The sequence below is a fragment of the Podarcis tiliguerta genome (assembly GCF_965153285.1).
Source record: "Podarcis tiliguerta genome assembly, chromosome: 3".
Lineage (NCBI taxonomy): Eukaryota > Metazoa > Chordata > Lepidosauria > Squamata > Lacertidae > Podarcis > Podarcis tiliguerta.
Window position 1 is genome coordinate 102334820 of NC_139536.1, and position 27184 is coordinate 102362003.

Here is a 27184-nt window from a genome sequence, read left to right on the forward strand (position 1 = left end):
TCTAAGCCAGTCTCTTTTGGATTTCAGCTATTTAGATGGCTGCTGAAAAAATACCCTGTCTACCGAGGGACCCTGCAATTCAGCCAGACTGCTAAGACTGAGATAAATGGCACATATATTCCTCCTCACTGAAGCTGCTCTTATGGAACATTTTCAATTGCACCGCACGTCTCCATGCTATTTCTTGCTCAGAATAATTCATAACCGTCTGGTTAGCGACTCATCTGCATTTTCAACCCCATTTTTATCGGTGTTATCGTGCTACCCTCTTTCAAATTACAACAATAAAAAAGGACTGTGACCTATTTGGCTAGTTCCTAACAGAACACTTCTGATCTTTTCTGCACAATGAGAAAAGTGGAAGACAGGGTGTAACATGATTGCCTGTGATTGTACAAAACGATTAACCTTGAACGATGCATTGTCACACCTTTCTGGCATGTCTGAAAAGCCACAGAAGCCATTTTAGTTAGCATTTCTGTCTATTTCACTGGCCTTCTAATTTCTTTTGAAAACAGAAATCCTCCTCTTTAAAGGTCTTGTTCTTCTAGGTATAATCCTAAAATAAAAGCTGTTGCAACTTACAAATTCCTCTTTGGCCTTATGTAATATTAGACAGGAGTGCCTGGCATGCTCTGGTCCATGGGGTCACGAAGAGTCGGACACAACTAAATGACTAAACAACAACAACAACAACAATATTTCTAAAGACAAGTTTCAGTTAGTAATTCATGCTGCTTGATTTCAATAAACCTGTTGAATAATCAAAAAGTAGCAACTTGCTATACTCAGAAAGGAATAGGCAACGGTAAAGGTAAAGGGACCCCTGACCATTAGGTCCAATCGTGGCCGACTCTGGGGTTGCGGCACTCATCTCGCTTTATTGGCCGAGGGAGCCAGCGTACAATGTGGCCAGCATGAATAAGCCGCTTCTGGTGAACCAGAGCAGCGCACAGAAACGCCATTTATCTTCCTGCCAGAGCGGTACCTATTTATCTACTTGCACTTTGACGTGCTTTCGAACTGCTAGGTTGGCAGGAGGAAGGACCAAGTAATGGGAGCTCACTCCATCGTGGGGATTCGAACCGCTGACCTTCTGATCGGCAAGTCCTAGGCTCTGTAGTTTAACCCACAGCGCCACCCGCGTCCTTTAGGCAATGGTACCAATGAGTTAATTGGTACTAATTACTTTAGTCATTTCTATATTAGTACTCTATATTTTTGTATATTTTCTTAAAAACAGATGGCCTTACAGCAGGTGTGGGGGAACTTTAGTCCTCCAGATGTGACTAAACTACAATTCACATCATCCCTGGCCATTGTCCATGCTTGCTGGGACTGATGGGAGTTGTAGTTCAGCAACATCTGGAAGGCCAAAGGTCCCCCAAGAGCTAAGGCCCAACACGATTAGAAATCCTTAAAAATAACATGGCACAGAAGTCTTGATTCAGCTTTATCACACATTACATTTAAAGAACTCTTTGGCTACTTCAACAGTCACGGCATCCTGGGAACTGCAGTTTGCCAAGGGTGCTGGGAACTGTAACTTTGCAGCAAACTATAGCTCCCAGGATTCCTTAGAGGAAGCCGCGTCTGTTAAATTGGTATAATGCATGGTGTGAATGGGACTTTTTTGCAGCTGCCAGGAAGGCATTCGTATAGCCTCTGTCGGACCGTCAGTGATGTCACAAATCAGCTTCTCAGTGGGTGATGGTAGCAGAGAAAACAAAACCCAGCACCCTCTGCTAAACAGCTGATCAGCTTACGTGGCTCAAAAGGCCTCTTGCCAACAGACAAAAGTGTGGATTTTTAAAATTATTATTAACCATAATCACTAAGTTTCAGAGGCAAAATGTCACTCAATGTCAATCATTTTGGTGGCAGCAGCAGGAAAGGCTATTGCCTGCACCACAGCTGACTGAAAGTACTGTATTTTTTGCTCTATAAGACTCACTTTTTCCCTCCTAAAAAGTAAGGGGAAATGTGTGTGCGTCTTATGGAGTGAATACAGGCTGCACAGCTATCCCAGAAGCCAGAACAGCAAGAAGGACTGCTGCTTTCACTGCATTTTTTCCCCTTGTTTTCCTCCTCCCAAAACTAGGTGCGTCTTGTGGTCTGGTGCGTCTTATAGAGCGAAAAATACGGTATTTGCCTGTCCACTGTGGGTGATGGGAAGCTGGATTCAATGGATCTTTAGTCTGATCCAACAGATTTTGTCTGATCCAAATCTTCGTAGACTTTTATTTGTACCATTGTCGGTTTCTTGACTGGTGGCAACCCTGGCAGCTAGATTGTTGGAGAGATGCATGCCCGGCCTTCATTTCTCAGGCCCTCCCTTAGCTTCTGCATACTCATACGTCCTTGCCTGATTGCTGTACGGATATTTTGTACTTCCTTTAACTAAACACAATTTATAGGTTGAAAAGCTTCCTTCGGTGCCTAAAACCAGAAGACTGAAGATTCATACACATTGTCTGAGAGTGACTCCCCCAGTTTCAGCTGCATTGATTACTCTTTCCTAAGGATGGCAACAATTAAGCTCTAATTGAAATCCACACTTTTTATGATCAGTGGTTAATGGCTTAATTAATCCTGCCAATCAAACGAACAGCATTTGCTTCATGTTTTAGGTTTTAAGGGCTAACTGCCAGGCTATTTATCCCTCAGAACATCGGGAAGCAAAAGCTGAACAAAGCTTTGTGGGTTCTGTTATTCGCCCACGAAAGAAAGGTCACAGCATCTAAAGCACGTCAAGGATTTTGCAGAAGAAGAGAAATATTTTTAGGCACGAACAATGTGGACTTGGAAATGCTTTACATTTCATCATCCTTGTGTACCACAGATGTTTTTCATGGATGGAACAAGTTGCTCACCCCTGTGAAGAAAGATTTGTGCCTGGCACTCGGCTAGCACTATGAAAAATGTAAGGCAGTGGTAGCAGCAAGAACAGATGACTGCTGGTGCTTTGCAAAAGTCATACATTCTGATATTATGAACATCATCCGTTATACAAGCAAAAATCGGTAATGGCAGAGGAAGAATAACATATTTAGGGTTACTAGGTATGTTGTTTTGGGGCACATTTAACAAAGCCAGGCTGCTGTAAGGTAAAGGTAAAGGTATCCCTGACCATTAGGTCCAGTTGCGGATGACCCTGGGGTTACGGCGCTCATCTCACTTTACTGGCTGAGGGAGCCAACGTTTGTCTGCAGACAACTACTGTGTCATGTGGCCAGCATGACTAAGCAGCTTCTGGTGAACCAGAGCAGTTTACCTTCCCGCTGGAGTGGTACCTATTTATCTACTTGCACTTTGACATGCTTTTGACCTGCTAGGTGGGCAGGAGCTGGGACCAAACAATGGGAGCTCACTCCATCGCGGGGATTCGAACCGACCTTCTGATTGGCAAGCCCTAGGCTCTGTAGTTTAGACCACAGTACTTACCTAGTCACATTGCTCCAAAAGAGCAACCATTGTAGTGAGAGACAGGACAGTGTTTTGGTTAGAGTGTTGGACTAGCACTAGACAGACCCAGGTTCAAATCCCATTCAGACCTGACATTCACTTGACCTGAGCACTTTACTTTACTGCATCTTAGCCTAAGCTACCTCACAGGATATTTATAAGCATAACAGCTGGGGGGGGGGGGAGAAAAGAGAAGAAAAGGACTTTGTATGCAACCCTGAGTTCCTCGCAGAAATGGTCCGGAATTTTCTGGACATGCAGTGCTACCTCACTGTTACATGCGCTTCAGGTTACATATGCTTCAGGTTACAGACTCCGCTATCCCAGAAATATTACCTTGGATTAAGTACTTTGCTTCAGGATGAGAACAGAAATCGTGCTCCGGCGGCGCAGCAGCAGCAGGAGGCCCCATTAGCTAAAATGGTGCTTCAGGTTAAGAACGGTTTCAGGTTAAGTACAGACCTCCGGAACGAATTAAGTACTTAACCTGAGGTACCACTGTATACGTAATGCTGCAGTCCGGGCGAAAATCAATGAAAATATCCAGGGAAATCTGGGTGCCCATGTTGGCAGTGTCGTTTTTGCCGATTTCCCATAAAAATCGCTCCAAAATGGCAATTTTGTGCCAAACTAGAAACTTCATCACCCCCCCCCCCCAAAAAAAGAACAACTTTGCCAACTTTCTGCCTGGATTTTCACTGTTTGAAATACGGCAACCCTGGCTACTGTACAAAGATAACAGCCACCACCATTGCTCCAGCCACAATGTCATCTGGTCCAACCAAGTTTTCGCCTCTCACTCTGCTCACCATGAGCCTGCAGCCCCCTGAAATTTGCACACAAAGGAATATGACCCTCGAGCTGCAAAACATTCCCTAGCCCATTTTAGAGATTTGTGTGACGCATGCCTGAGAGCGAAAGTAACCAGCCATAAGAAGAGGAAAGATGTGTGAGCATATGAAGGAGCCATTTTTAGCACCAGCAGCATATGGTTCCTGAGAAAAACGAAATGCCACCCGTCACATTCCCTCTGCCGAGTGGCTCCCTACCAACAGTGCTGCGCAAGGAACATGCTTAATTATTTAGATAACGAAAGTAAATATAATTCCAGCAGCAGATGACATCCTCACTGTTCCCCCAAATGAGACTGATATTTTTTATTGGTGTTATGCATCCTCCTTCCAACGCACCCAGCAGGGAGATAAGAAAGGCTCTGGATGACTTCACGCATGATGTTTCTCACTCAGTGATGAGCTGATGGCTTCTGCATATAGGAAAAAAACATCATACAGCACAAATGCCGCATGGCATACACACTTTTCCAGCCTGATCCTCAATAGAAGTAGCTTGTGTCAACTCCAGGTTTTGGAGGACTCTTGGACAAGACAGAAACCCACCCATTTCCCCCAGCTACTCCTTGCCTTCCTTGTCACTGCTCCCACTTGTGAGGCAGAAAGCCAACCAGCTGTTAGGGACCATGCTGAGGAGAGCTGCACTGAGGAAGAATGGTGGAAGCCACCCCCTCCCTCTGATCCTGATCCTGTTCCTGAATCTCCCCGGGAGCAGGAGGACAGTATAGATTTAGAACAGTGGTTTGCAGAGGGGCATGGTTCAGAAGGCAGAAGCTGGGAAATACTGGATGGGGAACAGCTAGGAGAAGAAACACTGGGGGAGAGAGGGTTAACAGATTCATAGTCTTTGGAAAGCATTCCTCCAGCGCCCTCCCCAAGATTGAGAAGAGCTCAGAACAGAAAGCGCAGAGGGTACAAGCTCAGATTACAAGACATAGGAGTGATGTAGATTAATAGGGACGGAAGGGGTGTGAGCCTTAATTGGGAGCACTGTCATTCTAGGTAGATGGGTTCTTTGTCTCTCACTGTGATTATTAAAGAATCTAACTGGTAAGACTTTCCTTTCGTTTGATCTCTTCTTATTTACTGCCGTGGGGGAAGAAGCCGATTCCCCAAAGCCTGACACCAGCAAACAAGCAGCATTCACTACTATCACTCCCCACCGCCGCAGTTGCCTAAGCCAGAGCAAGAGGCAAGAGAGTAAGCAAACACGGGCAATGGGAAGAGAAGGAACATGGTCCAGGGGGCTGCTGCCAGTGGCTCTCCTGCTCAGATGTGGGCCCTCATCAGACACATGATCACGTGACACCAGCCCTTGAAGTTGTTCATTTATTATTTATTTATTTATTGAATTTATATACCACCCTATACCTGGAGGTCTCAGGGCGGTGCACAGAATAAAATCAAAATCTATAAAATCAAAATCAGAACAATAACAACAACACCCCCCCCAAAAAAGAGCAACATTTTAAAAGGGTTTAGGATGTCCATCAGGTCAACCAAAGCCCTGGTTAAAAAGGAATGATTTTGCCTGCCACCTAAAGGTGTCCAATGAAGGCGCCAGGCAAACTTCCTTGGGGAGAGCATTCCACAGACGGGGAGCCACTGCAGAGAAGGCCCATCTAAAGGTGAGAAATGGGAGTCACAGCATTCTCCTGATCTACATCCCTAAACTGGTTTGGGCACTGACAACTCAAAGCTCAAGATGAATTCACTTTCCTAGGCATCCTGTGGGTATCCTGTAAAGAGAGTGCTTGAATACTGTAGCCAGAATAGCACCCTCTGGAAATTCTCAGCATCTCATTGAAAGAGATGGGTTTGCTTAATGTGGAGAAGGGATGTTTAAAAGGGAAACATCAAATACCACATACTAATATTACTACAGAAGAAACATCAGCATGCTGAAGGGTTTCGTACCTTGGCTGTCCTTTGAAAGATGGGCCCTGGGAGTCAGGAAGGGGAGAAAGACAATGCAAGATATTACCCTCTCCAGAGGGCATGCTTAATGCTCCCATGGTGAGAACCTACAGTCACTTACCTTCACTGTTACAAAACAGTGGATGGAGTCATAAAGATGCCCAGAAGGGCTGCCTGAAGCCTTTAAATTATTCCTCATCTTAATCTTTTAAATGTTCCCTAAGAATGTCATGGAGCATTACCAGCACAGAATGCAGAGGCTGATGAGAAAGTCTACTTACATCTCCATCCACTTTTTCTCTCACTCGCTGAATGATCAAACCAAAGGAGATTGCTATGCCTCTAGAGCCCTAGTGACCAAGGAGCCAGCAGAGGGAGGTGTCACAATTAAGGGCGTGTCACAAGGACCTCCGCAACCTAGCAACCACCAGCACTCAACTGACACTGCTGTCAACTGACGCTACTAAGTTTGCTTATATGGCTTTTAATCCATGTTCAGCATTTTACAAGTATGTAAAATGATATTTATTCCTTTATATTCAAGCTTCCATTGTTCCTGTGCATTAGCTATCTAACCTACCTCTCTGCCTCTTTGGTTCAAATGCCACACACCAAAAGGGTATGGAAAGGGCTCTGTGTATTCGAAAATTCACCAAGTGATTCATTGCAGCTCAACAGCAGCCCTCTCCTTCTTTTCAGTGTCATCCTATATTGCTGAACAGTGGAAAACCAGAAATCACCCCTTGCGTGTTTATTAATTTTATTCCCCTCCTTCACTAGCAGGTCCCAGAGCAAGTTACAACCGTCTAAAATTATTATTGTTGTTGTTATTAATTAAATTTGTATACCGCCCTATACCCACAGGTTTCAGGGTAGTTCACCGGATAAGATCACAATATAAAAATACAAAATACATAATAAAAACAAAAACAACCCAATAACCCCCCCAACACATTTTAAAAGGACATTAGATGTCAATCAGATTGACCAAAGGCCTGGTTAAAAAGGAACGTTTTTGCCTGGTGCCTAAAGGTGTGCAGTGGTACCTCAGGTTACATACGCTTCAGGTTACAGACTCCACTAACCCAGAAATAGTGCTTCAGGCGGTGCGGCGGCAGCAGGAGGCCCCATTAGCTAAAGTGGTGCTTCAGGTTAAGAACAGTTTCAGGTTAAGAACGGACCTCTGGAACGAATTAAGTATTTAACCTGAGGTACCACTGTACAATGAAGGTGCCAGGAGAACTTTCCTGGGGAGAGCATTCCACAGACGGGGAGCCACTGCAGAGATGGCCCGTTCTCGTGTTGCCACCCTATGGACCACTCAAGGATAAGGCATGTGAAGAAGGGCCTCAGAAGATGATCTCAGGGTCCGGGTAGATTCATATGGAAAGAGGCACTCTTTGAGGTATTGTGATCCTGAGCCGTTTAAGGCTTTATAGGTCAAAACCAGCACTTTTAATTGGGCCTGGGAACTAACTGGTAGCCAGTGCAGTTGGACCAGGATCAATGTAATATGCTTAAACCGTCTTGAATCATAGAGTTGGAAGAGACCACAAGGGCCATCGAGTCCAACCCCCTGCCAAGCAGGAAACACCATCAGAGCACTCCTGACATATGGTTGTCAAGCCTCTGCTTAAAGACCTCCAAAGAAGGAGACTCCACCACACTCCTTGGCAGCAAATTCCACTGTCGAACAGCTCTTACTGTCAGGAAGTTCTTCCTAATGTTTAGGTGGAATCTTCTTTCTTGTAGTTTGGATCCATTGTTCCGTGTCCGCTTCTCTGGAGCAGCAGAAAACAACCTTTCTCCCTCCTCTATGTGACATCCTTTTATATATTTGAACATAGCTATCATATCACCCCTTAACCTCATCTTCTCCTGGCTAAACATGCACAGCTCCCTTAGCCGTTCCTCATAAGGCATCGTTTCCAGGCCATTGACCATTTTGGTTGCCCTCCTCTGGACACGTTCCAGTTTGTCAGTGTCTTGCTCTGGTGAGCAACCTGGCCGCTGAATTCTGCACTAGCTGAAGTTTCTGCACCGTCTTCAGAGGCAGCCCTACGTATAAGACATTTAGTTACAAGTCACTGTGTGATGAGTGTGCATGCATGATCCAAACTTAAGATGAAAGAAATAAAGAAAGTTCAAGTAAGTTATTTTCAGTTCTGAAGGAATAACCAAGACAGAGGAAAAGCAAAGCACTGCATTACACAACAGCAATACTTCAAGACAAGTGTACACCGTTAATATTTTATTCCTGTAGAATCTAAAGGCCCGCTCTTGATCCTCACAAAGATGGCGTCAGACTCAGAGAAAACATATTTCATGCAGGTCAAGACTTCTGTTCATTTAATGGTCCTGAAGCAGGAGAATATATTATTAGTATTTCCATGCTTCCATCACTGTGATAGAAGGGTTGCCATAATGATTATTATCCATGCTACTATTGAAGGAACTAAAATCTTGTCTTTCTTAAAATGTGGCAATCCTTCTCTTAAGATCGGGTACCTGTCCAATAGCCTGAATCCTACACTATCAGAATCTTGTTGCTGTTACATCCCCAATTTCTCCATTAAGACCCTCACTCAACTGAACTGTGATAGCTCTACTTTACAGTGTATTTTTAACACCTCCAAGTAGTTTATCCAATCCTCTGCATAGACTTCATTATCGTGTTTATCATCATACCTATTCTTCAAAGGAAACATGCTTTCCTCCTTCACAGAAATAAAATTCTGTTTGCAAAGGGTGGGGGTGAGCAAAACAAAGGCACCCAATTCTCTGCTGAACACAGTACAATAAAATGAGGTTGGTGGGTGAGGATCCCAGCTCCTTTGATGGCCACACAATTGTTCTGGTACCAGAGGTGCTATGTAACTTATTCAAGCAAGACCCCAGCCCCCAGTCTCCAATGCAACACAGAAGACAATTGCTCGGGCTGGTTAGATGTCCTCATGCCACCCTATTCTGTGATTGTTCCGCACGCCGGCTCTGACTCACCATCTACTTTGTTTGCCTCCCTGTACATCTTGGAGATTTCCTATAATTAATTTCAGAATGGCTACACATACAGCTTGCTGCCATTTCCAATTTGCGTCTTCCCCCCTTCAGACAGATGAGCAAAAGTGCATACGCATATTGCATCAGGCAATTCCTACTTGCGCTGACTTTGATTCAATCAATACAGCTCATGCATGTCTTGTCACTGATTTGATCACAACGCAAAAGGAATCTTGCTGCTTTTGTGTGATCGCAAGATGATTCCTTTGGGCTCCAGTGTGACTATGCCTTGTAAAGATTACTTGACCACAAGATCAGTTAATCCCCATACCTGGAAAGAAAATCAAGTCAGGATTTTAATTTTAATTTTAATTTTTGTCAGCATCCTTAATGATTTCTCTTTGCATGTGTTGTTAATCCATTAACACTCTTGTTTTGAAACTAAAGCATATGCAATGGAGCAAAGGCCAAATGCTACGAATGGATCGTTATTCATTATTCTTCACAGAGTAGCACCCAAGCAGCTTTCCTACCAGTGAGCACTCAATAAATAATTGAAACAGGCTTGAATAATACATAGGAGCCTTCCCATCTCCTTTGTTTCAGTCACATCAGCCTCAATGGAAATTCGGCAAGTTTAGCATTATGGATCCTGATGTGGATGACTAGTGTACATAACAAAACAACAGCACATTCTCAAAGCAAATTGCCAAACGTTGACGTTTCCGTTCCCTGTTTTTACAGTTACAGCCAAAGACCTTAAATATTTGCTCAGAAAAGAGAGCTAAAGCTGGAGCATATCACTTAGGCTCAGAGGTTGCTGCGCCTTGCAGGTCTTCAGCTAACCATCTTTTAAAATAAAGTAAGGCATGTGCCAGACATTGACACATCTGCACAAGCCATTTAAAAACATGCCTTCCTGTGCCTTCGGCTGCTAATGCACTGAGAGACAACTGCTCTGGGCTCTTTGTCAACTCTTACCAAGCTGAAGCCATTCCTTCTGGCTGCAAAGCAGAGGGAAAGGGGCGAAGCAGATTGCTCCGCTGACTTTGCTGACAGACCACTGACCTTTGCCTCCACCTCAGAAGTCAGTCGCCACTCCAGCAAGCTATCTGAATTGTCTCAGTTCCAGCTGTTTGCTATAAGAGCTGTAGCTTTAATAACTGCTGGCCAAGCTCATTTTCACCACTTCCTTCCTCCTTCATTTTGTGTCCTGTCTTTAAAAATCTAAGCCTACTTTTTATTAAGCAGCCACACTGGGTGCTGTTTTGGCTAAAGAGCAAAAAGCATTTTGAGAGATTGAAGCTCAATACAGAGCTTGGGTGGAGTTAAGCACAGTGCTTGCTTCTTGGTACTGCAACCATGCACAGTTCTCTTTAAATCTACCAAAGTTATGGAGGGGGGAAAGCAGCATTTGCATTGCTTCATCCATGACGCGGGTGGTGCTGTGGGTTAAACCACAGAGCCTAGGACTTGCCGATCAGAAGGTCGGCGGTTCGAATCCCTGTGACGGGCTGAGCTCCCGTGGCTCAGTCCCAGCTCCTGCCAACCTAGCAGTTCAAAAGCATGTCAAGTGCAAGTAGATAAATAGGTACCGCTCTGGGGGGAAGGTAAATGGCATTTCCGTGTGCTGCTCTGATTTGCCAGAAGCGGCTTAGTCATGCTGGCCACATGACCCAGAAGCTGTATGCCGGCTCCCTCGGCCGATAAAGCGAGATGAGTGCCACAACCCCAGAGTCATCCGCGACTGGACCTAATGGTCAGGGGTCCCTTTACCTTTTACCTTTTATCCATGATATTTCTATGCTATAACTTTTCGGAGGGGGCCGTTATTTGAGAAAATAGTCTCAAGACTCCAAACAAGCAAGGTTGCTGTAGTAAAATCTTCTGAGGGGCAGATGGGGCTTGTCAACCTGGGAAGGTAGCCCATCTAGGAGAAGGAAATACAGTCTTAGCTTGGTTCTCGAATTTAATCCATTCCAGGAGTCCGTTCGACTCCCAGAACAGTTTGAGAACCAAGGCGTGGCTTCTGATTGGCTGCAGGAAGCTCCTGCAGCCAATCAGAAGCCTTGGAAGCCACACAGGATGTGCGGCTTACGAAAATGATTCAAAAACCTGAATGCTCACTTCTGGTTTTCGATCGTTTGGGAGGCAAACGAGTTTCAAGGCGTTTGGCTTCAGAAATTCCACTGTAAAGCAAAGCCCCCCAAAAAGCAGGCAAAAAGAAATAGGCAATTCCACAACAACACAAAGCCAAAAAGTTTTATATTGTCAGTTAAAACAGCACACTTTCGGTTTGTTTTTTTAATCTGCATAAGGAAAGCCAGATGAATAGAGGCTGAGAGAAAAAAATGAGCCAGCATTCTGCTGTGAAGCACAGTGCTTCAAGGGATGTATTGTGCTTCTCCTTGTAACACAGTTCCTTATTCAGCAGTAGTAGAAAGTGCCTTTGCTTTTTTAAAGAAGATTTGAGAATATTTTGCCTCTATTTCAGAGCAGAAGAGCTGCAGCGAAGTATGGGTGAGCAGACCAATGATTTGGAGCCTCCACTTCCTGCAACAAATATTTTTGAAGACACATTTCAAGCAATTATGGGGAATTTGTGCTGGGATACTGCCAGGGAGACAAAGTCCATCATGACTCCACGTCGTCTCCAGACGTCCATCGATCTCCCGTAGACACGCAGTATCAGCAATTAGCGACACGAGCTCCAGAAATAGCTTGCCACATTCCAGAGCCGTGCACGCTCTATCAGCAGATAATGCACACAGCGAAAAATGCACTCAGGAGAGCATTATTTACAAGTTTATTTCTGTGTTGATCAGAACAAAGAAAAACATGACTGCCTGCTTCAGAGTTCCGGCAGAGAGAGAGGAAAGCAAAGACACAACAGAAACATCCTGTGAAACAGGAAATGCGCAGGCTGTGACACAAACATCCTGCTCTCTTTTAAGGTGGAATGGAAATATCCTAACAATTTGTAGCTGTGGTCATTGGCTAGGGCTGAAGGGAGCCGGAGCCCAACAGGAAATGGAGGGTCACAGGTTTGTGGAGAGGTCAGAGTTCATCGTGGATGGAGCTCATACTTGCATTGAGCATTCATGCCTTTGCCAAATAAAGGCTTTTGTTTGTAGTTAATGCCAATCAATGAATGGCAGCTGTTTCTTGGCTAGCTATATTAGAATTAATCTTTAGTGTGCTGATAAATCGTTGTACCTTTATTACATCAGTCAAGTAAAATAAACACATCATTTTAATGAGTTTCCTAAGCACTAGTTTTTGCATTGTGCTTTGTCTACTGAGATGCTGTGCAATTCATTTGGGAACAATCATGTCAAAAATTGGGAATATTCACTTCAGAGGAAAGGTAACATTAAAGAAAGAGATCAATAGGTAGAGGAAATGAAAAGATCCTTTACTCATTTCTAACCTCTTTACCTTCATGCAACTACCAAACCATAGTCTATCAGTACATCCGAATGTAGCCAAAGTCTATGCAGACATAACAAAAGCCTATTCACAGATTTAGGACACATAAAATGAAACCATTTCTTCACACAACCAATAGTTAACTTCTGGAACTAACTGCTGCAAAGCGTGCTGATGGCTGGTGGCTTTACATGCCTTGAAGGCAGCCCTGTTTAGGGAAGTTTTGAATGTTTGATGTTTTACCGTGTTTTAATATTCTGTGGGAAGCCGCCCAGAGTGGCTGGGGAAACCCAGCCAGATGGGTGGGGTATAAAAAATAAAATTATTACTATTATGAAAGTGGGGTTAGATAAAGGCTTTTGACAGCTCTTAGCTGCCTGCCCCTCCTCGATAAGGGTATCCTGTTAAAGGAATCTGGGGGGGTGGATCCTGCCCCTATTTGATGTAGGGCTCCCCCTGTTGGTGGTTTACCCTTAGTTTGACTCCATGCAGATGAGCTATATCTTGACTCCACCCAATGCCTAAGCCAAACCGTTCACATCTGTAACCAATAAAGTTGTGGCCTGTTTTAGCCCATGAAGCTAAATACTCATGTCTGTGTGTTCATTAATCAATAGGAAACTGCAGGGCTCACGGCCTTGGCTCATAAAGGCTTTTGACAGCTCTTAGCCCTCCTGGCTAAATGGAACTTCCATGGTCAGAGGTTTGGTACTTCTGAATACCAGTTTGAGTAGCAAACAATGGCTGAGGTTTGACACTTTCACTCTGTTCATGGGCTCCCCAGAAGCATCTGACTGGATATTCCTGGAAAGAGGAAGCTGGACTAGAAGAATTTTCCACCTGATCCTGAATCATAGGCATGCATATGTGCCCAAGCACACCCCAATGTTTAAAAAAACCCAGGGATTGTGGCAAGGAGGATAGAGTGAGGTTAAAAAAAAAAGAAAAAGGTAAAGGACCCCTGGATGGTTAAGTCCAGTCAAAGGTTACTATTGGGTTGCGGCACTCATCTTGCTTTTCAGGCCAAGGGAACCAGCGTTTGTCCACAGACAGCTTTCTGAGTCATGTGGCCAGCATGACTAAACTGCTTCTGGCTCAAAAGAATGGAAACCAGAGCGCATAGAAATGCTGTTTACCTTCCTGCTGCAACGGTTGCTATTTATCTACTTGCACTGGTGTGCTTTCAAGCTGCTAGGTTTGCAGGAGCTAGGACAGAGCAATGGGAGCTCACCCCATTGCACGGATTCGAACCACTGACCTTCTGATCGGCAAGCCCAAAAGGCTCAGTGGTTTAGACCACAGCGTCACCCGCATCCCTAGGAGAGAGTACAGAGCAGCAACCCAGCTCCCTCAGCTTCCACGACTCTTGGAGAAGCAGCAGTGGGAGAGAGACAAAGGCAGAGGGAAGCATACAAAAGGCTGGAGTGGAACTGCAGCTTCTGCCTGTGTCGGGCTCCGTCTCACGGCTATGTCTCAATCTGAGTTCCACTTGCCACCTTTGGCTATGCTGGCCAGGGATGGAGGGAGTTGTGGTTCATGTTCAGCAGCATCTGGCAAGCCAGAGGTTATGTACCTCTGCCATAGCATCCAGGAGTGGGGGGGGGGGGACTCAGGCCTGGGTGGGACAAATGCCTCTATGCATACATAGCTGTCAACTTACAGATTTGAAAATAAGGGACCAGCAGCCTTGAAAATAAGGGATCAGCAGCCAAAATAAGGGATTTTCCAAACACAGGTATGTTCGACTTCTGAGCCCCTCCGAGCCAAAGGCAGAAAGCCCAGCCAGCAGCCAAACGAAGCCTCAAGCAGTGGTTCCCACAGCGCAGCAACCCAGCAAAGGGGATGCAGCAAGGAAAACCACCATCACCTCTCCGCTGGGAAGCGCTGAGCAAAGGCGAGTACCCAGGTAACGCGGCCAATTTGATCGGCACAAGGCATACAAGCTCCACCCCCCCCAGTCGTTCTTAGACTCCTTATTGGGTGAGCAACCCAGCCAAGCAACACTGTTGGAGCCTCCCTTCTCCCTGGCTGGCAGGGAGGGAGGGAGAGGAGCTGCTTCCTTTGAAACCTGGGAAATTTAAGGGACATCATCAATAAGGGACAGTAGCGGGACACGGCGCTGGGATAAGGGACTTTCCCGCCAAATAAGGGACGGTTGACAGCTATGGCATACACAAGCCACACACCTTCACCAGGCCTGCTCTACTCCCTCCTTAAGTGCACAACAGAGGCAGTGTCTTTTGCTTGCCCGGATGAAAAGCAGTGTGGACTGTGTATGTATAGAAACTTCCGATATTCGCATGGCTGAAATGCCTCTTGTACATAGATAAGTGTTCTATCCGTTGCTCCGCCCCCTTTTGCCTCTGGCCCCGCCTACTCAGAAGGTTTCCCATGAGGGCACAGCTGCTTGATTGGCACTCAGAAAGCTCCACACTAAAGAGATTTATATTACTATTATTTGTCACAGCCAAGGAGACACACAAAGAAACGCCAGTTATTGGCAGCTCTATAGGGGTAGAAGGAAAGCATATGCATATTAACACATCACAATCTGTTTTAACAACTGAGATTCTTTTAGCAATTAGCAAAGCATTATTTTGCAGTTAGGATGTACACAAGTGGTTTCCCCCGCTCCCTCCTTAAGAGTGATATTTTTCTCTCTCTTTTTTAATTAGAATGGAGTGAATCATGCAAAATAATTTGCTTCTTATATTATTGGCTTTGTGTTTGTGAGTAAGCTCCAATTATCTCAAATGTGTTATTTTTTCTTCTTTTTGACATTAAGAAGCCAAAATATTTTTCCCCAAAACCAAATTAGTTGAGTGGTGCCTGTACCAGTGTGAAAATGGGTTCGAATGAGAGAGAGAGAGAGAGAGAATGCAACTTGATAAATTTCTACCATTGGTAGCTGTGAAATACATGTTTTAAGAACTGAACAAAAGAAGACTGGGTTTAATGGCTTGTTGTGGATGGAATGAAACAGGTCAGTTTCCTCCAGATTAATGGGGACCCGGTGGCTCCCACAGAGAAATCCCATAATTGTCTACTCAAAAGTAAACCCCATTGAGTTCAATGGGGCTTACACCCAGGATGCTGAGTACAGCATTACAGTTGGGAAGGACCATAGCTCAGTGGTAGAGCATTTGTCTTGCAAGCAGAAGGTCTCAGGTTTAATAATAATAATAATAATAATAATAATAATAATAATAACAATAATTTATTTATACCCCGCCCATTGAACTGGGTTTCCCCAGCCACTCTGGGCAGCTCCCAACAGAATATTAAAAACACAATAAAACATCAAACATCAGAGAGAGAGAAAGAGAGAGAGAGAGAGAGAGAGAGAGAGAGAGAGAAAATATTGTTTAATATAAACAATTAATATATTTAAGGGTAAGCGCACTCCTAAACATAATGAGACCTACTCCTGAATAAGTATGCGCTGAATCAGGTTGCCAGGATGAGATCCGTACAACAGGATTGCAACTCCGTGTGCACTGACCTGAGATGAAGCCCTGCTCAGGTCAAAATGCAGGGCAAGCCTTACTTGTGCCTAAAGGTAAAGGACCCCTGACAGTTAAGTCCAGTGGGTTGTGGCACTCATCTCGCTTTATTGGCTGAGGGAGCCGACATTTGTCCGCAGACAGTTTTTCCAGATAATGTGGCCAGCATGACTAAGCCGCTTTTGGCGAAACCAGAGCAGAGCACGGAAATGCTGTTTACCTTCCCGCCGGAGCGGTATCTATTTATCTACTTGCACTGTGACGTGCTTTCTTTGACTGCTAGGTTGGCAGGAGCAGGGACCGAGCAACGGGAGCTCACCCCGTCACGGGGATTCGAACCACAACCTTCCAATCGGCAAGCCCTAGGCTCAGTGGTTTAGACCACAGCGCCACATGCGTCACTCTTGTGCCTACTCATAAGCAAACATTGTTAACTTCATTGAGACTTACTCCCAGGTAAATGTACAGGAGCGCAGTCTTAAATATATTCAGGGAGGTATCCAGTTGTCCAATACCATAGTGGGGAAAATACCTCTCTCGCACTGACACATTATTATTGCTTTCATTATTTTGTTGTTGCTTATATATACACAGAGCAGCTTTGGGTCAGGTTAGAGGGAGAGAATAAGGAGAGCTGGCCCGTTTCGCCTCACAGGGTCTGAGGAAGACACAAGTGCCTTTGCTGTTTGTTTTCATGTATGCCTCACAGCAACAACAAAAAGCTGGCTACTCAAGCTGCTTTAAGAAGTCCTGAATGTTGTTGAGGGCTACCAAAAATTGCTACAAGGGCTGAATGTGCCCCCCAGGCTACATGTTGGAGCATTCTGTTATAGAGGTTGCCAGGCAGCAAGTTCCATCACCCCTGACCATAGGTCATGCTGGCTAGGTCTGATGTGACCTGCAGTCCAGAAACAACTGGAGGGGCACAGATTCCCCACCCCAGTCCAACACAATCACATCCTGGGTAGGTCTAACCACACTCAGCTGGAAATAAATTGCATCGCTTTGGGTGGAATTGATTTGCACATAATGATATGCTGAGAATCACAGCCTTTGATTCCCCCAAACAAAAGACGTCTTGTGAAAAATACCTCTTTTGTTCCGTATACCAACTGACAAAAGCCCAAAGAATGGGCTTTAGAAACATGTCTCTTTTCTCTGAGGATGTAGGTTAGAAGGAGATGTTCTGATGCTTGCAAGCGACTTACGCATCTCACATTGGTTCTAGCACATTTCCCAGACCAGCTATGTGCTTGGAATATCTGCGGTGGTACATATGAAAGGAAAGGGCCTGAAAGAGAAGCAGTGTAGAGCAGTTCCATTGTGTTTATAGTAGTCACCAACAGGGGTGGCTGTGACTAAGGGCAAGGGCCTCTCCAAGTGGGGCTCAGAGGGACTCCTGTCTGAAAATTGGAAAACCAGTGCCAGTCAGACAGCCTTCAGCTAGATGGACCAATAGTTTGACTGCGCACATATCACCAAAAGAAGGGAGGGAGGAAAGGGAGGGGGGAATGAAGGTACAGATTTGCATAAATAATAATAAAATAATAATAATTTATTATTTATAAAATAAATAAAATAATAATAATTTATTATTTATACCCCGCCCACCTGATTGGGTTTCCCCAGCCACTCTGGGTGGCTCCCAACAGAATATAAAAAAATATGATAAAACATTTAAAACTTCCCTAAACAGGGCTGCCTTCAGATGTCTTCTAAAAATCAGATAGTTGTTTATTTTCTTGACATCTGATGGGAGAGTGTTCCACAGGGTGGGTGCCACTACCGAGAAGGCCCTCTGCCTGGTTCCCTGTAACCTCACTTCTCACAGTGAGGGAACCGCCAGAAGGCCCTCGGAGCTGGACCTCAGTGTCCCGGCTGAACTAGGGGGGTGGAGACGCTCCTTCAGGTATACTGAGCCGAGGCTGTTTAAGCCTTTATGGTCAGCTCCAACACTTTGAATTCTGCTCAGAAATGTACTGGGAGCCAATGAAGGTCTTTCAGGAACGGTGTTGTATGGTCTTGGCGGCCACTCCCAGTCACCAGTCTAGCTGCCACATTCTGGATTAGTTGTAGTTTCCGGGTCACTTTCAAAGGTAGCCCCACGTAGTAGTCCAACCGGGAGATAGCTAGAGCATGCACCACTCTGGGGAGACAGTTTGCGGGCAGGTAGGGTTTCAACACTTGCTTATTCAAATTTATGTGCATAGCTGCAAATTAAGAACTAGTAATTGTAATCTAAATAGAAACTGAAGGGATCTACCCATGGTGGAGAAGCCTGTGGACAACTCTGATGCCCTTGATTTCCATTTTTTAGAGTTAGAGTTGTATAAAGGTTAGAGTTGCAACCCTGGCTCTGTCCACTTTTGCATCTGGCCCCTCCCATCGCTGATATGCGGCTCTCAGAAAGTTGTCTTTGAGGCAGTGTGGTCCCTGGGCTGCAAAAGGTGCCCCACCCCCACCCCTGATGTACAGGAAGTGATAGGCTCACCTATCCATTCTTAAGGAAATCAGCCCTGTGTGCTCACTGGAAGGACAGATCGTGAAGCTGAGGCTCCAATACTTTGGCACCTCATGAGAAGAGAAGACTCCCTGGAAAAGACCCTGATGTTGGCAAAGATGGAGGGCACAAGGAGAAAGGGACGACAGAGGACAAGATGGTTGGACAGTGTTCTTGAAGCTACCAGCATGAGTTTGACCAAACTGCGGGAGGCAGTGGAAGACAGGAGTGCCTGGCATGCTCTGGTACATGGGGTCACGACTAAACAACAACAACAAAAGCTTTATATTCTGGAGTGGCTAAAGATAGGGAGCTTTGCAAAAAACTTTCTCCCTCTATTTCCTTAACAATTCAGGTGGGGGGCACAGCTGAGCAGTAGGGGACATCCTTTGCCTTTGGGAGGCCTCAGCCTTGGTCCCTGACACCTCCAGTTAGAAGGAGGAGGAGGAATGAGAGAGCCTCTGCTACTGGTCGAGCACACAGTACAGAGCAAATAGTCTGACCAGCTCCAAGGCAGCTGTTTCTATTCACCAAGACAACATCCACGAAGCTGAAATAGGAATAAAGGTCATAAAGTATAACGACAAATGAAACTGATACGGAAATTAAAAACACCATTGCCAATTACTTTACTGCTCGGCCTATTGTTCTCAAAACGTGACGTCTGTCTCCCTAGGGATGTGAATGGACATTAATAATTGGCGAAGTGAATAGAGAGGCTCTTGCTGGAACCGCTGGACCCTTTCCGCATCTGTTTGTGTTTGCAATGCGATAACTGTGTTGAACATTGCGATAGCAGAAGGAAAGTTGGGGCACAAGCGCTCTACTTTGAAAAGCCAGCTTAGCATTCACATCCATCTGGGAGAGGTGTACAGTGGTACCTTGGGTTAAGTACTTAATTCGTTCTGGAGGTCCGTTCTTAACCTGAAACTGTTCTTAACCTGAAGCACCACTTTAGCTAATGGGGCCTCCTGCTGCCACCACACCCCAGAGCACAATTTCTGTTCTTATCCTGAAGCAAAGTTCTTAACCTGAAGCACTATTTCTGGGTTAGCGGAGTCTGCAACCTGAAGCGTCTGTAACCTGAAGCGTATGTAAGCCGAGGTACCACTGTATAGAGAAAAATATAAAGAGCCTTTCTTTCTTTCTTTCTTTCTCTCTCTCTCTCTCTCTCTCTCTCTCTCTCTCTCTCTGGAAGATGGAGACATTGCATGTGAGCATCACATTAGCCTGAAGTACCTCCATTTTAGGTATTTTAGGCTACAAGTCCCTTCAGCCTTGATCAGCATGGCCAATGGATGGTGGGAGTGGTCAGCCAAAATGTTTGAAGGACCCTGTGTTAGGAAGGATTGGCATAGAAGGCTGTGCGGATGTCATTGGCCCAAAGATAAAGTCCCTACCAGAGAAAAATGGCAGATCAAGTTGATGGATTATGCCAAAATGGCTAAAATGATTGGAAGAATCAGAAATCAGGAAAACCAAAATGTTAATAAGGAATGGGGAAAATCTACAACCTATCTTAAAATCCATTGTAAACAGTTAAAATCGTTAGTAGGATTGGAATGACACTTGTAGTTTAATGGTGAATTTTGGGACACAGTGGAGAGGTAAAAGATTTGGATTATCATAAAAGATGCAGGAGGAAATGATTGACAATAGGGACCCACAAAGGGGAGGAGGGAAGTCCAGGAGATTCTCTGGAATCTTGTTTCTATGATTTATGTTGGCTATGTGACTGTAAAATTTAAATCTGAAAACCATACACACACACACACCCAATCCCAAAAGAAAAAGAAAAAAGGAAGGATTGGCATAACTATTAATAGTAACTTCAGGTGCTTAGTTATGGTAGCTTTATAGCTGATATAGGTCTAATGAGAATAAAGATGGAGATATCAGCATGCTGGCATGAAAGCCAAGGTTTGCATAAGTAGCTTGGGGACTTAGGGGGAAGAAACCTAAGGCCCACAGAGATTTAAAAAATAATAATTCTGAAATGCCCCAAGGACAGGATGAAGCAGACTCAATGGTCATGGGATTCTAGCTGAACATTAGAGGGGAAAATGGGAAACCAGGAGGGGACAGAAATGGAACAGAAGAATGGACGACTGGCTTACTAGAACACCAAAAAAAGAAGAACCTTGCAGGAACAGACCAGTGACCAATCTAGTCCAGCATTCTGTTCTCACGGTGGCCAAGCAGATGCCTATTGGGAGCCGACAAGCAGCACAGGAGTGCAACAAGATCACTCTACGCTGCAACATTCTGTTGCAGCAGGTTCCACTTGTCCATGCTAACTGTCTGCAGAGGCACCTGCCCTTATCCTTTCCAGCTCCACTCACATGGTTGTGTTGAGAAGCATCACCCAAGTGGGAAGCTGCCAACACGAAGCATGTATCGCATCTGAGGAATGATGGGAAATTGTTTCTTTGGCTGAAAGTGCATCGTTAGAAAGTGCTGCTCTTCCCTGTGAAACTGCTGCAATGACTCTCAAGGCTTAGGTATACAATATACAAATTAACTAATTAGATGTATGCAGCCCAGCCATTCATGAAGGCCCTGGCAAAATTAAGAGAGCATGTAATCTTCCATTTAAGCAAAATAAAATTAATGCACTGTAAGATATATTTAGGACACGGGTGGCGCTGTGGTGTAAAACCACTGAGCCTCTGGGCTTGCCAATCAGGAGGTTAGCAGTTCGAATCCCCATGACGGGGTGAGCTCCCATTATTCAGTCCCAGCCTAGCAGTTTGAAAGCACATCAAAGTGCAAGTAGATAAATAGGAACCGCTCCAGCGGGAAGGTAAATGGCATTTCCGTGCGCTGCTCTGGTTCGCCAGAAGCGGCTTAGTCATGCTGGCCACATGACCCGGAAAAATGTGGACAAATGTCGGCTCCCTCGGCCAGTAAAGCGAGATGAGTGCCTCAACCCCAGAGTCGTTTGTGACTGGACTTAACTGTCAGGGGTCCTTTACCTTTAAGATATATTTTGATATGATATGATTTGTTATTTTTACCCCAGGTTTTTTGTCCATGGACTCATAATGCGGCTTGTGAGAATAAAAACAACAAAACATAAATAGCAATCATGAAAACAAAAGAGGCTAAAATGGCAGCAGATCAAAAGCGATAGACTCTTCCCCACCAAAGCTGCTGTTGTTCATGGTCCAGCTCAGCCTTGGTTGAGAACTTGCTTCTAGAACTGGTGCTGAGTTGAAAGACTTGACAAGACCACCTCCCAGCAAACCACTATTCTAGGAGCAGTCAGTGTGGTGCCCTACAGGTATTTTGGTCTACAACAGCCCCATCATAACATGGCCAGTGGTCAAGAATGATGGCGGCTGTAACCCACAATGTCTGAAGGCTACCTTTGGCTACCTTTGAGAAGCATCTTAAGTTATCAAGCTTGCTAGGTTGCCTTAAGCCATTGGATGACTGTGAAACCATCTATGTCCAATGACACTTGTGCAAAATCACACCCTTCATATTTGAGAAGCAACAGCAACTTTTTGTGTTTCCACTGGAAAGGCATAATTGAGAGGTGCTTTTTTTTTAAGGTGTCCTCCTTCTTCCACCAAGCCCTTCTTCCTTATCTAGCTGTTCAAAGGAGTCTCTTTCAAAATGGAGGAAATTAAGCAGTGAGATCCCCCAAGGATCTGTATTGGAGATGTGCGATTTAACGTACGGTGCAATCCCCTACATGTTTATTCAGAAGTTAAGTATCATTGTGTGCTTAGGATTGCAACCTTATTCATACATTATCTGGAGTTACAGGAACAAACAGAACGGTAGCCGAAGTTGCTCAAGAAGGATCTCTCCAAACCGGATGAACGGGCAACAAATCAGCAAATGAGATGCAATGTGATCGGAAAGTCAAGTATATTGCACCAGGAAACATCTTCACACATACACTCATTTGTATGTGTGCCTCTATAATGTTTGTGCCTGTGAAAAGTTGTGCATTGGGTAGCTATATTTAACATGGTCTACACACTATAAGGAAGCTCATGTCCTTGGAAAAGGTGAGGACAGTTGGATAGATTGTTCAGAAATTATAAGATGAGCTATTTGGGAAGGAGTACTTGGCATTGATTTAAATATAAACAGCATTTATATAGCTGCACTATGACAGGAGTTATCTGGGTACCTCTCAAAGCAAAACATACAGCAGTTGGGATTTTACAGATACTTTGTTATATAGGATCCGGATAGTGTCTTGATAAATCAGGAAATGATTTTCCCCTCTTTTCATATGGACAAGGTTTGTGAATAATTCCTGCCATCCACCTTAAGTCCTTGAGATGAGTTGGTCCAAAATTCAGACAGAGAGACCACACACCATTAATTATGAAGTATTCTGTGGGCCTACGTATTCTCAAGTGATAAAGTTTGCACACAGTGGCACTTCTAAGGAAGCATTTCTCTGAAACAATCCCCAAGAGAAAACTGTCAATATTACTGTGGGATGGGGGGGGGGGGGAATGCTAGCTGAAGTGTTTTATAAACTTTGGGAATGTTCATGCGGTGGTAAAGTCCCAGATTATAGACTTTAGGATGTCAAAAATAAATGGATGTCCATCTTGGTCCTTTATTTGTGTAAAACAAAGTGCCCAAAGCTTTACAGTATAAGCCCACACGTTAACCTTAAAAAGGTGCTTTATTATTAAGCATAAATTTCACAGAAATGAAATAAAATCTGAAAATTACTGAGCTTGCCCAACTGCAGCTGAAGTTAAATATATACTTAAATGTAGGCAAAACAATTCCCTTTTCCAGTGGAAGGTTTGTTTGTTTTTATCTCACATACAGTATATCTTTTCTCAGTTTACTCCTATTAAAATCAGCTCAACATACAATGGCAAAACAGCATTTATGAATCACAGAGAAAAGAGCTTTTAGATGGTCTCTTTCCCTTCTGGGGTGCATCCCAGCCCACCATTGGCAATTCTGAGAATGTGAAGGCAGTGGACAACTTAAGCTTTCAAATCTCCAAGCCATACTTGTGGGGAAAACAAATGTGCCTGCTGGGAGATCCTTGCAGAAACATGTTTCTCAATCAGAACTAGAAGATAAAGGAGTAGGAATTTCCATAGGCAGTGAAGCCAACCCTGCAAAACCATCTAAGCTCCTTATTCCCCACAGAGAATAGAAACCAAGGACTTACTGCTGAATTTATTCTCCTACAGTAGAAAGCAAATGCACATCTTGTAAATAATGCATGGCGATTTCCTTTTTGTCCTTCAAACAGGGCGTGTGGGGATGGGAAGAAAGGATACATAGGGAAGAGATGCGCTGCTTCCTAGAGATTGCTTTTTACTTGGGTCTCATATTGGGGGGGGGCAATCTTCAATTCTAAACTCACCGACTGGGGAGAAAGTGCCACTAAGCTCGATGGGACCAAGTGCAATAAGCTTTACAGAGCATGCCACACATATCTCTGTTGGTGGTTGCTGTAGCTTTTAACTGAAGAACGTCACCAGCAAAACCCTATACACATCCACATCAAAAATAAGCCCCATTGGCTTCAGTGGAGCTCACTCCCAGGGAAGTGGGCACAAAGTTTCTGCCCAACCCTTGAAGAAAAAGAAACTAATTCCATGGCCACCGTCCGTTCTGCAAAGAGGAAATGGTGCTCTGATAAGATACTGCTGCTCACAATGGAAGGAAATGAATTTGCACTCCCAGCTCCTTGTGCGAAGGCAAACGGGAAAAGGCTGACATTCACTTGGAGTTACACCCTTCCAATGGGCAGAATAACTTTGTGGATCCAGGTACACGTCTGGAGGATAACCTATTATATTTTTTTTATTTTTTATTTTTTTTATACCCCTTCCCAGAGTATTCTCAACATCTAGCTTGCCTCTGCTTATTTCACCTAATAGTTTAGAAATCCCCTGCATCTGGTGTCCATTTCATTTACCGGGGACTTCCATGAAGAAAAAGAGTCTCACAAACTAGCTGTGCAAGGAGCTGCATCTCTGAAACAGGATGTGAAATGAAAGTAAGGGAAGGGCAATCTGGAAAGAATCCGAAATATGCATTTGGCAGAAATCTATGGAGTCTGACCCAAAGAAACTTGGCTTTTTAAAAACAGGGGCTTCTGCAGAGGCTCTCTCCCCCCAAAGCTCTAGCAACTGAACCACATCACTATTTAATAGAAGAGAAACTTTGGCAATGCTAAATACCACCTTATCTATCGGACAGCAATGGGATTAAGTTGAGGTCCCCATGCATTTTGCCTTCCTTCTCCCAATGATTCCTCTGTTGAGCTGAGGCACCTCTGGTCTGCGTGCCACAAGTTAGGCTATTATGCTACTTTGATGTGATTTCCCTCTCAACCTCCCCCCGCTCGATGCACACACTTTCAAGAGCCTGATACAATTCCCAGGGAACAGGGGGAACACCCATTAACTACAATGGAAGTTAGATCAGGTCTTTCTTGCATAACTGCCAGCAGGGTGGTGGAGGGGAAAGCAGCAATGGGCTGCCTGCTTCTATGCACATATTTATTGCTCTGTTTTTTCTAGGGACTTCACAGGAGCTGCTCTGACCAGGAATGTTTCATAAGACCAAATGCTGGGTGTTTAGCAGTCTAGATTAATCAAATGCACAGCAGTCTCCTGGTTTACATAAAGAGAGTGAGAGCTTGGTTGCAACTTCGGGAGAAGCAGAACGGAGATGTTTGAAAGGCTCTTTGAAGCCATAAATTAGTAGCATGCATATATTCATCAAGAAGGTTTTCTTGCCTTAAGGTCTCTTGCTCCTCTTCTTAGACATCACATTTCTAACCTTAGCTTTCAGCTTGTTTGTTACAGCCTAGCATTTCATTTTATCACATTCACACTGCAATTGCATGGAATTTAAATTTTAATTCCAGGTGCAAACTCTTTGTGTCCAGCTGTTCTTGACAGAAATGTTTTTAAAGCAGGTCCCACGGCTAAAGGCAGCTTCTTCTCCGGATTTGCATGCACAAGTGAGTTCCTCAGTTATGATTAGCATTCTGGTTACCCAGAAAAAAAATGCCTCCTGCAGGCATTTCAGCAGGAGAGTGAAACCAGAGGGCGGCTGTGTTTTGCCAGCAATTATAACAGGTTACCCAACTCACCAGGTGAAGCAAGCACCAATTGGCACTGGTCTTAAACCCTACAGTGCCATGCTTAGCTGGCAGTGGGGTCTTTGAACAGTCACTATCTGAACCTGCTGCATCTAAGAAACTGAAGAAGCAGAAAAATTAGCCATGAGGATTTCCTCCGCCTCCCCTTCTAACTTGGAGAACATAATCACAGAAGTGCGTGCATTTGGCTGCTAGTGGCTACAAGAACATAATGTGCCCCCATCATTCAAAAGTCTGCAAAAAATGAAAAATGGAAATCTAGGTAGAGCATTTGGTTTCAGAGCAGCCATCCACGGATAAGAGTTTCAAAGAACTCTGTCTAAAAAATAATACCCCTTTTGCTCCTGTAAAATGCATGTACAGATCTCTCCAACTTTGCAAGGCGATTCTATCAGCATCATGCACAATTGTGTTTTTTTTAAGAGGGTGGGTGTATTTTGTAATAAATAAATAAACAAACAAATAAGCACGAGAGAGAGGACCTTACCTTTCTGACCCCATTAAAGCCATATTCTGCAGCAAGTTGCTTGGCTTCTGCTTCTCCCCCTTTGTGAAACTCAACCCAGAAATGATTCGTGTAGATGGGTCTTTCGGAGGCAGAGGCAAAACGAAGCAGCCCTATGAAAAAGAGGCCGGCTGTCTTCCAGTGTGGAGCAGCGTCTGCCTTCATGGCTCTTTCGGACAGGGAGTGCAAGGGAATGGTGGCTGAGTATGAGAACTGAAAATAACGGTAAGCAAAAGGAAGAGGATATAAATAATATAATGTCGACTTTGGGGTGGGGGAGGCTGATCAAGGGGCGAGCTGAAGGCAGCAGATCAACCGGTGCTGTGGCTTAGCATGTCTGTGCCTGGAGAAGAAGGGAAATCCGATGGGCTGGCAGCTCGTGAAATTATGCTGATGTGTGGTGTGTGTTTGTGTGTGTGTGTGTATGTGTGCGCGCGATGCCAGATCTGCATTTTTCAGCTCCTCCTCATCTCTAACACAGCGAGGCGGCTAAAAGAAAGCACCAACCCGAGCGAGGTGGGGCTGCGGGGCTGCCAATCGCGGCCAGGCAAGAGGGTGTGCGCTCCTCCCTCCTCTGCCTCCCAGCTGAACGCGCTGGCTGGAGGGCTGGCACCCAGGACAGGCAAACCTTCCTAGCGGCGGCGGCGACTTGCCTGATTCAGCACCTTGGAGAATTCCTCCATTTCTCCAAGCCCTGCGAGCGAGGAAGGAAAAGCCTAAGCAGGGGAAGGAGAAGCCCAAAGAGAGGGAGATAGATAAGCCCTCCACTTAGCATCCGTGCTGTCACTGTTTTGCCTCTGAGGGAGGCGATGCTGAAACAACAGCCCCTTTCCCATCCAGAACCTCTCTGACCTGATCCCAGGCTAACGTTACATTCCTGCGCGATGAGGGACTCCTCCC

General features: G+C 44.8%; 1 protein-coding gene across 1 annotated transcript in view; it reads right to left on the reverse strand.

Annotated features, from left to right (window-relative positions):
• PCSK2 (proprotein convertase subtilisin/kexin type 2) overlaps positions 1 to 26754 on the reverse strand; it is a 128022-nt gene extending 101268 nt beyond the window's left edge. Inside the window, exon 1 of the mRNA XM_083431657.1 lies at positions 26267 to 26754. Coding sequence (XP_083287783.1) covers positions 26267 to 26449 — 183 coding nt within the window. The 5' untranslated portion in view covers positions 26450 to 26754. The remainder of the gene's footprint in view (positions 1 to 26266) is intronic.
• Between the last annotated feature and the right edge of the window lie 430 nt (positions 26755 to 27184).